General features: G+C 44.3%; 1 protein-coding gene across 1 annotated transcript; it reads left to right on the forward strand.

The window, feature by feature from the left end:
- Positions 1-349: 349 nt before the first annotated feature.
- Positions 350-13,201, forward strand: LOC311504280 (regulator of G-protein signaling 9-like; the record flags this gene model as incomplete). The annotated part of the gene is given in 20 exon segments (XM_084567299.1): positions 350-487; positions 2,099-2,195; positions 2,931-2,981; positions 3,066-3,172; positions 3,325-3,376; positions 3,461-3,519; positions 3,596-3,672; positions 3,752-3,833; positions 6,289-6,358; positions 7,348-7,357; positions 7,359-7,377; positions 7,469-7,530; positions 7,988-8,101; positions 8,205-8,320; positions 8,463-8,550; positions 9,255-9,393; positions 9,496-9,578; positions 10,392-10,515; positions 12,456-12,859; positions 13,039-13,201. Coding segments are annotated over 20 exon segments (1,986 nt in total). The 5' UTR covers positions 350-418.
- Positions 13,202-14,892: the final 1,691 nt, after the last annotated feature.

Below are 14,892 nucleotides of genomic sequence, written 5' to 3' on the forward strand. Positions count from 1 at the left end.
CTTTTTTTTAAATAAATTATTTTTTTCTATGAAACTTCTGTGATACACTAAGTACCAAACGGATGCTGTTACTATACGAATAAACCGTTAAATGTACATTACTCAGCATTTTTTTTGGCAATTATCATTGACTTGTTTGAATTTTATTACATACACTAAGTGCCATAGATGTAAATTAATAATAATGTTCACTTGAATATGAAAAACGAGAATATAACAGCACATTCAGAGTTTCTAATATTCCCAGTAACAGCTCACGGGTGGACATTTGAAGGCAGCATCACCATCGATCATTGCACTTCCCCTCAAGCATCCCCACACGACACAGGGCGCACAGGCGACAGCAATATTGCATATGTGTGTGTGTGAGTGTGTGTGACAGAGAGAGAGAGAGGGAGAGTGCACAGCATCGGGAAACATGACCATCAGAAACGCTATCCGGGATCATGGACAGAGGTACCGGCCACGGATGGCTTGTCTCAAGAAGGTAGGCTATCCTCTTACATTAGAGATGATGTAAATCACAGCTCTGCCCAGGCTTATGTAGTATACATGCAGACGCACCAATAGATATGTCACTTATGAATTCTCCAACGCAATGCTTGGACTGAAGTGGTCTCCTGTAACCACAGAAACCCTTTATTTTGCTCTTATAATCTGCATTAGGCTGCATATTTTGATTTGTCTGCAGGTCCTCAAGGAATATGGATTTATTAAGAATAGACATTTTTGCAAAGCAGCAAATCCCACAGGTGCCAGTGGACTACTGAAGGCTTTGAGGAAATCCAATGCATGCACTCAAATATCTGAATTTTTATGTATAGAAATTTGAAAAGAACCGAGCATTAACATGGACAAGGTGTGAAAACAATGTGATTCAGATGTCACGCTGGATTCTGTGCACATTTCGCTTGCCCGTCACACCAAATGTTAGTCTCGTTTCAACCTTTTGTCAGCGATAAGGTCGTTCAGTTTAATAAGCATTAAGCCTGGATCAGTATCAGCGCGTCCATTTACACTGACCAGCTCCTGGAAAGAAGTTAATCCAGGCGCTGTGTATTGAAAACAACAGTGGTCAGAGAGGGGCTTGATTCGGCATGACGTGTTTAATTTTCACTTCACTTTGAAATAACTGTGAAGGGGAGAAAAAAATAAAATAAATAAATTCAGACTCTTTTATTAGCGGAGCATTTCCTGATGAGCAACAAAGTGCAGCTCTCCAGGGGAATGTGCAGAGGAGGATTCATCTCCAGGAGAACTTTGTGTTTCGCTCCATGAAAGCCCACTTCGGCCCCGGCTTCGCCCCGCAGCTCACAGCCTCTCTAGGATGACTTCAAAGCACAAAGCCACTTCAAACAGGCCCGAGAGTCAGCCTCAAACACTCTCTCTCTCACACACACACACACACACACACACACACTTTCTCACAAACAGAACTCATTCGCCGCACTATTACCTTCCTTCCCACTACACACCTGGGATCTGTGGAAGTTGTGGGACCAGATGAAAATGATAACCGACAAACTGCTCAGAGGGCAGTGACTCACCGCCAGCCTCCCACGCAAGCCAAACAAAAGCCACGAAATTCGGTGCATGAGGCCAACCCGTCATGTCACCTCGTAACGTTTTCTAATGAGAATGGCGGAATAATTGCGTAGAGAGAATTGACTTGTCGCAATAACCGGATCATCCAGCATTTTGTCATTTGAGAGGTGGTATTAATTACAAGCTCTGATCGCGGGCCTTAATACCCCACGGGGACAATTTAAGTTTTTCGAATCAACGAGAGGCAATTTGTTGCAGCTTTTTCCCCCCCAGCATTTCATTAAAAGAAGTCAAGAGTGATGCTGTGCAGTCTGGCGATAACGATTGTCATCAGCATCCACAAAATTCTCCTGGAGCAGATTTAAATGCGAAAAAAATCCACATTTTTATTTTCCCCCTCCGTGCAGGCCGCCCTCGGCAACCTGTTGTCAAAGCAACCTGTTGGCATGGTGACCTCTGCACCCCCTTCCACCACCACCACCACCACCTCCTCCTCCTCCAATCAAGTGTTGCCATAACCTCTTTTTCACACCTTAAAAATATTCCCCCGCAGGCGGAGAAGGTGCTGCTGGAGATGCAGGACCCCAGAACAGGAGTCAAGTCTCAGCCGCAGAGACTGGTCATCACCACGATACCGCACGCCATCACCGGTAAACACACACACGCAGACGAAGACACGGGTGGACACACACACACACACATGGGTTGTTGTTCAGCCCTGGCTGGTTCGAGTGATTGCGCCCGCATAGCCTCACTGGAGGATACCAGAGCTCTGGGCTCAAACTCGAGAGCTACTGATTTCATCTCCATGACAACCCCCTCGGTTTCAGAGTCAGGGAGAGGGAAAAAAGTAGGAGGTGAAAGCAGGAGGAGGACGATGATTGAGCGGGCGAGAGGAAACGAGCAAGTGGAGACAGAGGCAGGGAGGAAAAACAGCAGAGGAGGCGGACAAGGCGAGAGGGAACCTAGACTTCTACGTCATCCACGAGCTCAGAATGCAGGCAGCAGAATGAATGAAGTTAACGCATCTCTTTCTTTCTCCCATCCATTCTTTTTCTTTTGCTTCCCTTCCCTTGTTATTATTTCTTGCATTTACTCTCCTTTCTCACTTGGTTCTTTCCTCTCCTCTTTTGTCATTTCCTTTCCTTTCCTTCAAACCCCCTGTCTTCCGTCTCCCTCCTGTCCTATTGTCCTCCTCTCTTTACCCTCTTCCACTTCTCTTCTAACATCATCTGGGTGGCATTTACAGCCTTCACACCCACACACTACTTGTCAACACACACACGCACACACACACTCCTTATTCAGCGCTGTTTGCTGCCTGCCGCCCGCCCGCTGCTGTAAACTCATTGTTTCTCCTGACCTTTGCCTCTTCGTCTCCTCAGGTGAAGACATAATTGCGTGGCTGGCGGACAGATTCCAAATAGACGCGCAAGGTGAGGCGCTGAATTGAATCGGCCGCCACTGCCTGCCGCCGTTAAACTCCCGCTCACCCTCTCTTTTGTGTCCGTTGTCGTCAGAGGCGAGGAGTTTTGGCTCTGCGCTCGTGGCGCTGGGATACATCTACCCTCTGCAAGACCACAAGCGTTTAGTGATCAAGCCAGATGCGTCCCTGTATCGCTTCCAGGTACGCGGCACACCAAGCCTTTCAAATCTTAGAGGGAAGCGCTCTCCCAAATTAGCATTTCAAAATCCTTGTTGCTTATCTATGTTGCACCTCCACCCTTTGTTTATATTGCTATATTACTATACATTAATGCTTCCCTTTGTTTTTTCCAGACACCATATTTCTGGCCCACACAGCAGTGGCCTGTTGAGGATACAGATTATGGTGAGTGTGACTGTCACGCACACATTTTTATCTCATGTTCCCTTTTTCTCAACAAATCCGCTAACACTCCTCTCATTTCTGAAGCAATCTACCTGGCGAAAAAAAACATACGTAAAAAAGGGATCCTGGAAATTCACGAGCAGGTGAGACGAGAGAACCGAGAGCGATTGGTTTTGTTTTCTGTTGCTCGCGCGCTGAGGTGTCGTTTTATGTTCTCAGGAGCAGTACAACCGTCTGCACAAGTGGATGAATCATAAATGGGACTTCATAGTGATGCAGGCTAAAGAACAGTACAGGTTGGTGTCTAAGAAGCTCCTGGACTACAGTACGCTCAGGTTTAAGAAGGTGCTTACAGTTCTGTGTTTGTTGTTTCAGGGCCGCGAAGGAGAGGAAGAAGCCGGACCGTGTGGTGTTTGACTGTCAGGAGAGAGCCTACTGGGTGGTTCACAGACCTCCGGTGAGAGCGCCACACACAAAAAGTCACGTTTCCGTCACTCAAACCAAATCTTCGCCTTAACCTTTAATGACTTGCTTTATAAGAAGTAGTTTTTTACCCCGAGAAGTGAGTCAGGTTCCCACAATACGACTATGCAAGCAGCCCTTATGTCCCCACAACATGAGGAATACTAGTACACACTCACACGGAGAGATGGTTATCACCGTGAACACAGGATGCAGCTCCGTGTAGACACGAGCGGATTGCCAGCAGACGGAGAAGTCTGAAAATAAATTGCACGCCAACCTCAGTACTTCCCAGGGTATCTCATTATCTCCACCCATGATGCCTCATTACCATTACATGTCCAGTCAGAGGAAAAGGGCACGACTGATTAATATTTCACACTGCATCGGGGTATGTGTTGCAGCGGTTTTCTGCAAGTCGTGAGCGCTGGGGATCTTGCGTCGTGAGATTACAGGCCGAACCAAAGAGCGCGACAGCTCCCCAGCCTCTTCAGGCCCGAGAGAGGAAGGAAGACGCCAGAGTTTAGTGGTCATTTGATTAAATATAAATGTTTCTGGAATAAAATATCAACTGAAATTATAATTACATGCCTAAACATTCATGATTCCAAGTTATATGTAGCATTTCTGCATGTTGTATATGATTATATTTATAAAACCATCTCGAGCTAATTGACACACAGCAAACCGGACTCCAGACAGTGTTCTTTTACCCTCTGCTCATCGGCTCCTGTGGCTGTAGACAATATAACGAACCAGCCGTTTGTCTGTTTGCACAGTGGGAGTTGGTAAGCCTGCGCCATGCCAAGCTGCTGGCAAAAGTAAACTCCAGAAAGTGACAGTTACAGGGTAATGGCCAGCGCCAATGTAAGAGTAGCACAACAGGAGAAAAGTAAAAAAAAACTCAGCGACACATATCAGGATAACATCTGCCATCATGGCCAGATGTTCGTCTGCAATGAGTCGTATAAGGATGTAGCGGAAACACAGCCAGGTCTACTTAATGAGACATGGATGCTTTTTAATGCTTATGACAGGTGTTGTGTTCTTCCACAGTCTCACTTTAATTAATTGATAGGGTACATACACAGTATTTAGAGAGCATCAGGAACACAACGTCACTATGGATCTATATTTAATTTGTGCCCTGGACCCCCCAGTCAATCAGGACGTTGAGGTTTTTGCATGTGTAGATTCATATAGAGCAGGGGTCTTCAACGTTTTACAGGCCAAGGACCTCCAAACTGATGGAGAGCTGGAGCGGGGACCCCCTACTTATGTATACGTGTATTTAAAGACATTTAAATTTATGGAAAAAAAAAAAATTGCGACCCCCCCCCCCTGCAGTACCTCCGCGGATCCCCTAGGGGTCGCGGACCCCCTGTTGAAGACCTCTGATATAGATCAAAACATTTTAAAAGCAGGTAAATATTTAAAGCAGATGTTGACTGTGTATTAATTTCTGAGCATTTTGAGATGCTAGTAGGTGCATTCTTGAACTTAACAGCAATATTAGCTTAGTTTAGCTTAGCTTAGCTTAGCTTGCGCATGTCAATCAGCTGTAGTGAGCCGTTCCCATTGGTCGTCGCCTCAATCTCTTCACCTCAAATTTGAGATTTGTCAATCGTGGCTTTCCCTTCATGTTGTCGTAGTTTTGTTTTGTCTATCATCGCTCCCACGCTTATCAGAAATGTTAACTCTTTGTTTTGAGAAGCAAAACCTTTTTATTGAGACTTTTATCTCTTAACGTGCATAACAACATTTATCCGGCAGCTAAATGTGACAAAAGTAGAACAGATGGTGTTCAAATGTAAATTAAATAACTTGGCTTGTATGGCCCGCTCAGCAGCTAACCAAACAAAGAAATACCGCTACCAACCAACATGAAGACATCAGATACCTGGCCTAGTCAACAGCAGTATGCAGCATGTCATTGGGGTTTTCAAGTTGGCACCTCCCTTCACCGATGTTTCGTTAAGTTAGGCCCACGACACCTCGAGAAGGCTTAACAGTGAATTCCAGCGTCCTGGAGTCACCCCCCTCCACGCTGCCACTGCAAAACCCCGTTTTTCTCACCATTCAGTGACTATCAACAACTAATATTTCAATAATTAGCCTAGTCCTTTTATGAATCATGACCCAAACAAACAAATCTACCGTGGTTCGCCCCGTTGATGCGGACTGAACCACAAAACAAAGCTACAAGAAACAACAAAAATACTTTTCCATAAATGTTGTTTCATCTGGAAACAAATCACAAAGTTGTATTTGCCATGCTCAAGAGAGAAGAGGTTTCTGGCCTCTGCTTGTCTCAAATGTCCTGGGAAAGTGTGACACTCTTGTCAGGCAGTGATTAGCATGTTAAAATAGCCCTCTGTGTTAATTAATTAGTCCTTTGGTAAACACACATTGGGTAATTTTCCCTTCCTCGTTTATGTGTGTGTGTGTAGCCAGGGACAGTGAGCGGCATGGACTACGGACTGGAACGGCGAATCGATCCAAACGCAGACGAGGTAACAGGTGAGTCTCGGCGTGACCTGCATGGACGCAAATCCGATTAATCAGCTTATATTTAATAAGAGGCTTTGTAGCAGTGAATGATACCTACAGTACTTTCTCTTTCTGTTTCCTGGTTGCTGCTGTACTAAAATTGTTCTCTTTTCTTTTCTTTTCTTCTCTTCTGCAGGCATTTCCTGTGGTTCTGTTTCTCTATTCAGACTTTTAAAATGACTAAGAACACTCACACACCCACACACATCATGCACGTTTGCTCTAAATACACTGCTTTCCAAACCTCTGTAGCCTGCACAAGCAACTTTAGCTGCTACTTGGTGGCCGGTTTTGCATTGTGGGTAATTAATAGGCGGTTTAGACTTCTGTGTCAATTTGATGCCGTAGCTATGGCAACAGCCCAGACCCTAATGCCGTAGCCTGACATGCCCCTCTCCGGAAATGTAACTATGCCGTGTCGACGCAGACCATGAGAGCTGTGATTGGTCTGCTTAGTAGTAGTGTGTTTCCACTTTAGTATTTACGGCTGCTTCTCCATCTCCACAATTTTCAAATTGTTTTGGCTCAATAAAGATGAAACATATCGAAAAAAGGTTAACTGAGGAGGTTCGGAGATACAAACGTTGGTAAGGCTTGTCTACGGCGAAATTTCTGCAAAGCAGGAAGTGGAAAGTGAAGCAGGAAGTAGAAACAAAAATTAACCTGAGTGGCAAAAAAGACGCCGACTAGCGTTTGTGTGGCGTTTGAGTATAAATGACTGCCACCAGCATTGGCTACGTACGTAGGTTACGCAGTCTATGTCCTGCAGTACTCTAAATGAGCCTTTAGGCGGCATATTTTGCCAAGAAAGAGGAATGAATGGAATATAAAAGACAATAACTCTCGGTATGCTTCAATAGTTTATTTTCTGACAGAACAAAAATACTACTTTTCTATGTACAGCATACTGATGTGACCTGGAATCTGTAATTACATATATTATCGTATTTTTTCCTCAGACAAAAACACCTGACTTCTACGAGAGAATCGTAAGTGAGGCCTTTTACAGCCCCCTCCTGCTTTTAGCTTTTCCATCATCCTATTTTGTTCCTCATGTCACGTCTCTTCTGCATCCCGTAGATGATCTTCACCCAGCAGTCCATCATGAGGCCCCGAGTCAAGTCGTCCGTGTCCATTGGCGCGTAAGGCAGTCCCTCATATTCTCCCGGAGCCGGTCGAGTTAGACTGGTCGCCGTACACGTCTCCAGATACCACTGACACGTCTGTTAAAGTCGTGCACTGATCAGATTGGATAAATTAGAGTGATTTATTTCATAGATTAAGTAAAATTATGTTCTGTATTTGAATAATGCTCAAAATACGCAGTAGCACAATTACAGAAGCAACTACAATCTTTTCCAGGGAAACATTTCTCACGTATCTCACTCACAAATAAATCAACAAACACAATCTTTGCTTAAATAAATGATTTGCTTGATTAATGGGAGAGAAAATTATGCAGATTAGCTTCCTTTTACGCCCGATTGTCTGCTTAAAATATGACCTTCAGGGACAACTGTGTTTACTGCTGCGTCATTGCAATTTATGAAAAAGTTGTTGCCTCAAATATTCCAGTATTATTTTTTTCCATCCCTGCAGACTGGTGAAATACTGCACCACCTACCACGGTCACGACCCTTTCCTCTCCAAGTGTCTGCCCAGTAACCCCTGGCTGACTGACGACCCCACGTACTGGACCTTGAACATGCCCAAGTGAGTCACCAGAGCAATGCGCCTGATGAGTGGTCGGACTGTAATTTAAAATAGAAGGATTTTCTTCCTCTGTGGTTATTGTGTGTGTGTTTGTGTGCTGCAGTGTGGAAATACCGACTAAAATGCGAGTGGAGAGGTGGGCGTTCAGCTTCGGAGAGCTTCTCGCAGACCCCAGAGGACGAGATGATTTCAGACTCTTCCTGAAGAAAGAATTCAGCGGTACGACGGTTGGGATTAAAGTTAGATCATGAACTAAGAAGTGAACACTGTTGCAAGCTTGCCGCGCTGTAAATCCGCAATGTTATTTTAACTGCATGGTTTTGTTTCCTGTTGTCTTCTCAATGACTCTGAACCTCTTCAGGTGAGAACTTGGCATTCTGGGAAGGCTGCGAGGATCTGAAGTGGGGCACTGCAGCGACGATGAAAGAAAAAGCAGAACAGATCTATAAGTAACGTTTGAACTTCTCCTTTCTTCTCTTGACATGCAAGAAAAAAGCAGAGGGCGACACACACATGGCATTTTGGGAGCGTTTTACTCATTGGTTTCATTTCTGCACCGATCAGGTATATCATTATGACCACTGACAGGAGAAGTGAATAACTTTGACCATCCTGTAACAATTCAATGTTCTGTTGGGAAACTTTTGGACCTGACATTCATGTGGATGTTACTTAGACATGTAGCACCCACCTAGACCAGACCAGACACCCCAACCTCATAGCAGTGACACTCCTTGATGGCAGAAGACATCACAAAACAGCACAAAAACACTTTAGGAACAACTCAAAAAACATGAAAAACAGCACAAGGTGTTGACCTGGCCTCCAAATTCACTAGATCCCAAACTGATCAAGTACCTGTGGGATGATCCACAGAGGCCCCTCCCCTCAAAGGCGCCCCAGTAACAACATTTTGTTGCCAGACACCACAGGACACCCTCAGAAGTGACCATGTCCATTCTCTGATGAGCCACAACTGTTTTGGAGACACAAGGGAGACCTGCACAATATTAGGAAGGTGGTCATAATGTTATGCCTGACTGCAGTATCTTATTTTTTTGTATTTTAGTTGTAGGTATTTTTAAACGACTTTGAGTTTTTGTTAGTGCAGCAGTATTCCTTTTCATTTTTCCCCCACTTTTGCCGATCCCAGGACCTTCCTGGCGCGAGGTGCCCCGCGTTGGATCAACATCGACGGAAAGACGATGGAAATCACGGTGAAAGGTCTGAAACACCCTCACAGATACGTGCTGGACGCGGCCCAGACTCACATCTACATGCTCATGAAGAAGGTCAGCGGACTGCACCGGCGGCCGAATGGCGGCGTCTGTAAACTCACTGAAACTAAGCACCATACTGATCCATGACGAGTTCATGTTCATATTTTTTCGCAGGACAAGTACGGACGCTACGCTAAATCTCCACAGTATAAGGAGACGCTGAAGAAGGCCATCGGTCCTGAGGAGCACAAGTTCAGGTAAGAGGCAGATTTTGACTCTAATTAATGACCTTTGACCTTAAACTATCTGAATGCTGACACTGATTTATGGTTCTCATTTGTCTGACTGAAACGACCACATCCTTCAATCTGCAAGACTTTGCTTTTTCTTCCCCTCTTTCATCTCGCCTCATTTCTCTCCTCTTTCTCTGTTTCTCTAAACCACATCCTTTAGTTTTCGTTTATTTTTTCTTCTTATTTATCTGTTGCTTCTTTGTTCCTTTATTCACTCTTATTGCCTTTTTCTTTGTTTGGTTTGTTTTCTTTCCTCGTTTTTTATTTGTTCTGTGTGCTTTCTTTTTTTTATCTTCCTTCCCTCTTTCTTTCTTTCTTTCTTTAATCTGTTTTCTTTCCTTTTTATTTCATCTTTCTTTCTATCTTGCTGCTTCTCGTTCTTTCTTTCTATCTCTCCATCTTTCTTTCTTTCTTCATTTGTTTTTTCTTTTTTATTTCATCTTTCTTTCTGTCTTTTTGCTTCTTTCTTTCTTTCTTTCTTTCCTTTTTATTCTTTTTTCTTCTACCTTTCTCCTTTTATCTTTGTTGTTTTTCTTTGCTTTTTTCTTTTATCATTCTTTCTTTCTTTGCATTTTGTCATCCTTTGATTTCAAACAAGTGACGCAACAAGACCTAAAACTATGTGAACATGTGACTTTGAGGAGCCGGCTACTAAACGAATAACCCGATTAATCAAGAAAAAAACAGCTGAAACCTAACACGCGTGCACTGTCTCATCATTTCTTTCTCTCTTCAATCCTTCGCCTCTCCTCGTCCTCGTCCTCGTCCTCATCCCAGTGATTCGCAGCTGGAGCAGAATGCCAGGAACAGACGGCCCAGTCTCAGCCCCATCGTCCTCCGGCAGATGGAGGAGGAGCAGAAGGCCAAGATGGCCGCCAACGCCCCCGTCGACATCACACAGGTCATGAGCAAACTCAGCAAGCAGGGCAAGGAGGCGCCGCCCCCCCGTCCTCCTCCGAAAAGATGAACACGCTTGACACAATGAGAGTCGAGATTAGGATTATTGTATTTTCTGTAGCTTATTCCGTAATGATAGCGTTTACCTTCGGATGCCCTTTTAGTTTAAAGCAACAACAATTACAAAGTGAAGTTTTAGTCACAAAGAAAAAAAACCTGTGAAGCACCTTGTTGATTTGTTTGTTAGTCCTACAGAAAGTCCCGAACATTTCCTGCTGCTGCTGCTGCTGATGACGTTATTGGCTTTGGGGGATTTAGTGAATATTGAAAATTGTAAAAATTAAAGTATAATTTAGTTGCTTTGTATTAAAGCCAGCGTTAATGCACATTAGGTGGGATATTGTACATATACTGATATAATATAATTAGCTGCAGAGTCTCGTGGCGTCCACTCATGCAGAGAGAGATTTGAGTAAACAGGGCCCTTTGAACACGTGTCCACACACGAGCCTGACTGAGTCACGTCGACAAGTGACAGAACGAGACGAGCGGCTGCGTGTTTCCTTCTGTTACATTTATGTCCACACAAGCTGTGACTTGTTGTGTCCTGTGTCCATTTGTTCTGTCCGTCTCTGCTCTTTCTCTGTGTGTTCTGTGCGTTTTCTCTGTCATCGGCCATGAGCGAATAAAACATCCTCAAACCACCTCATGTTCATGTGTTTGTCTTCACTCGCCATTCGTTCCCTGTTTCCATGAAATCAGATGTCATGTCACACATAGGTCGAGAGACTTCTTTCTTTCCTTATTTCTTTTTCCCTTCCTTCCTTGCTTCCTTATTCTTTGTTCTACCTCTTTTTCTATTATGGTTTTTCTTATGTTTTTATCAGAATTTGAATTCTTTCTTTCTTTTATTCCTCCTTTCTTTCTTTTTCCTTCTTTCCTTGCTTCTTTTTATTCCATCTGTCTCAGCTTTCCTTTTCTTCTTACTGTTTTCCTTCCTATCTTCCTTTATCTTTCCCCTTTTCTACCTCTATTTTTATTAGCTTCGTCCTTCCCTTCTTATCTGGATTTAAATTCTTTCTTTCTTTCTTTCTTGTATTTCTCTTACTTTCCGAGTTTCTTTTTCCTTCCTTGCTTCTTTTTATCCCGTCTTTCTGTCTGCCGTTCTCTTTTCTTTTTCTTCTGTCTTTAATCTCTCTTACTGTTTTCCTTCCTTTCTTGCTTCCTTGCTTTATCTTTCTTTCTTTGTAAACATCTGGCTTTCTAAAAGTAAGATGCAAAAAACAACAAAAACTGTCGACATGTGACTATGAGGAACTAAAGTATTAATTGATTAATAATTGAAAAAACAGTTGAAACCTAATACGTTTCATTCCTACTATCAGATATTTATGGCCTATTATAATTTACCGGATCAGATATTCATTATAACAAATGGTGTGTTCACTTCAGTTTGTCTGATTATGCTTCAACATGAAATAACATTTGCAGTCACTCAATATGACATAGATATCCTGTTAAAGGAGCATTTGTGTTTCTGTGACTTCATGACTCTCTGAGCAGACGTTTCTTTAACAAGGCCACTCTGAAGAGGGCTCTCAGGATGTAACGAGGCTGTACGTTGTTAAAAATGTTAGTGAAGCCTTCTCTTCACCCTGAGCAGACAACGAGCCTCCTTGAAGAACCACAGACTTCATTGACTGCAGGTTACAGAAAACCTGACGATGCTTATGAGCACATTTTAGGAAATAACTGTGACTCTTGACCTTGTGAACGCTGCACTGTCATAATGACTAACAGTTAAGAAGAGACGTGGCATGCATAATGTATCATAAGTTTATTTACAAGATAATTATGTGTGGTAAAAAAAAGCCTCCCCATATATTTGGAGTGACACTCTGTGGATGCCCCCTGACTTGTGCCTCTCGCCCTCTGACCTCACAGCTGTGCCGCTTCACCACTCCCGTCCCCCACCTCGCCGTCTACTCTGGCATCACCGACTCCCCCTCTGCCAACGCCTCGCCCTCTCTCCCTTTCCTGTCCCACACCCCAGCCTGTCCGTCCCCCATCAGCGTGGCCTTAGACAGCAACTCGGCCTCCGAGCGCCGGGTTGAAGGCGGCGAAGGGGAAGGCGAGGGGAAACCCGAGGCTCGCGGCCCCGCTGGAGGGAACATCTCCAAGTCGCGCGTGGCTCTGTCCCTGCGCCGCTTCCTGAAGCGAGGCTGCACGCCGTCGACCGTGTTTGCCAGCCTGTCGCCGAAGTGTCATTCGGCCGCCGGGATGAGCAGCCGCATTCAGCCAATCAGCCCGGACGAGCCCAGCCACGCTCCGCCCAGGAGGATTGGCAAGTGAGTGGGAGCCAAAGAGAGTCACACCTACAAAATCTACACAATGCTTTCACACAGACAGTTAAATGTTTTAGCTGTAACCCATGTCCTTGTGTACAGTCGCATTAGCTTATGACTTTCACTTTCTGACCCCAAGCCTGACGAGATTCTAATCAAATCCCCTCTGTAACGTCTCTCAGTTTTTTCCAGATCAAAGTGGACATTCCTCCAGAGTGCCGCATCTACCCGATAGAGTCTGAGGACGAGGACGAGGAGAACAGGGCTGCCTCTAGAGGAGGAGTGGGAGCCAAAGAGATCATATGCCCCTGGGAGAGCCTCACTCCACACAATGGGACGGGTTAATGTGGCAGGAATACAGGTGGCCATAAACCTACGGGACCAGGCTTTATGTCAAACCGCTTGTGGCGAAGGTCAAAGAGCCCTTGGATCTGGGGCACAGTGGAATTGTTGTTTTCTTAAAGTTGTGAGTGTCAAACACTTGAATGCCTGTTGGCTTGAAAGATCCCCCCAAGTCGAATCGATTGCAGTTATCACCCACTCCAGTGTTTCACCAAAATATAGTTCAACACACAGTTTTTATTCATGGCTATTTGTATATATACTGATCAGCCACAACATTAAAACCACTGACAGGAGAGGTAAATAACATTGACTACCTTGTGACAATGTTCTGCTGGGAAACGTTTGGACCTGGCATTCGTGTGGATGATACTTAGACATGTACCACCCACCTAGACCAGACCACGCACCTCTCACCCCATAGCAATGACCCAACAGGATGCAGCCTGACACAAGCACACACACAAAAATGCTTTAGGAACAATTCAAAAAACATGAAAAACAGCACAAGGTGTTGACCTGGCCTCCAAATTCACTAGATCCCAAACTGATGAAGTATCTGTGGGATGATCCACAGAAGCCCCTCCCCTAACAACATCCTGTTGCCAGTAGAGATGAGATTTATGGCTAAAACCAAGGGAGCCGGTTCTTGTGGATCTGTTCCTTTCAAAGAGCTGTTCAAAAGACTGTCTCATTTTGATATTTATGTTTACAATGCCAGCCTGGACGTAACTCTCTATTGTTAGGGAGTAAATTTGCGGTGATGCCGATGAAGAAGAAGAAGTACCAGAGTCCTGTATGTCTTATGCTGAAGGAGTTTATTTAGGCTCGTACGAGGAGAACAGAAGATTCGTCATCACAACATAAGTGCATGAGTCCACCTCAATTCTAAGGGACAAACAGTAAGCTCAGATTCTTATACTAGAAAGGTGGGCCGAGGCAACAAAGGGGAGATGTGTACATCCCATTGGCCATTGTACATAAACATGAAAATAAGGACTCACACCAACTAGGAAATACAAATTGTCAGACAGTGACGGAGGACGTTATCATCTAACTCCACAGATGTGCCTGTAGACAGCCAGACAGTGAGATTGGAGACGCCAATAAGAGGGACAACAGTAGTCTGACATTAACTACACATAGGGGAGAGAAATTATTCTCTAACATCTATGACTTTATCCAGGAAATAGTCACTGGGAGGAATGATAGGGTAAGATCTGGATCAGAATCATTCAAACTTAGACCTCCCACCAACGACTCACAACAGCGACTAAAGAGCTGGTCAGCAGATTCGGTTCGTTTGCAAACGTCACAACTCTAGTTGTCAGGCACCACAGGACAACCTCAGAAGGCCATTCTCTGATGAGTCACAAGGGAGACCCAAACAATATTAGGAAGGTGGTCATAATGTTATGCCTGATCAGTGTATTTACTTTATTTTACTTTCTGTATTTATTCTGCTATTGATGGTCTGAAAAGTGTTATATGAATATTGGATTTTATAATGTAAACTCTTTCTTGGGCTCTTAAAAGCCCCCAGAAAAACACTGAAGACACAACACACGTGTCCTCAGCTTTCAAGCCAACAGGCAAAAAAAAAAAAAAAGACTCTCAAAACGTTGGTTTCTGGTGGAGGTCCTCCTTTTACTGCAGCCTTATCACTGACTCCTAACAGGGGCCTCTCTGCACCG

Source organism: Chelon labrosus (genome assembly GCF_963514085.1).
Source record: "Chelon labrosus genome assembly, chromosome: 19".
NCBI classification, from domain to species: Eukaryota; Metazoa; Chordata; class Actinopteri; order Mugiliformes; family Mugilidae; genus Chelon; species Chelon labrosus.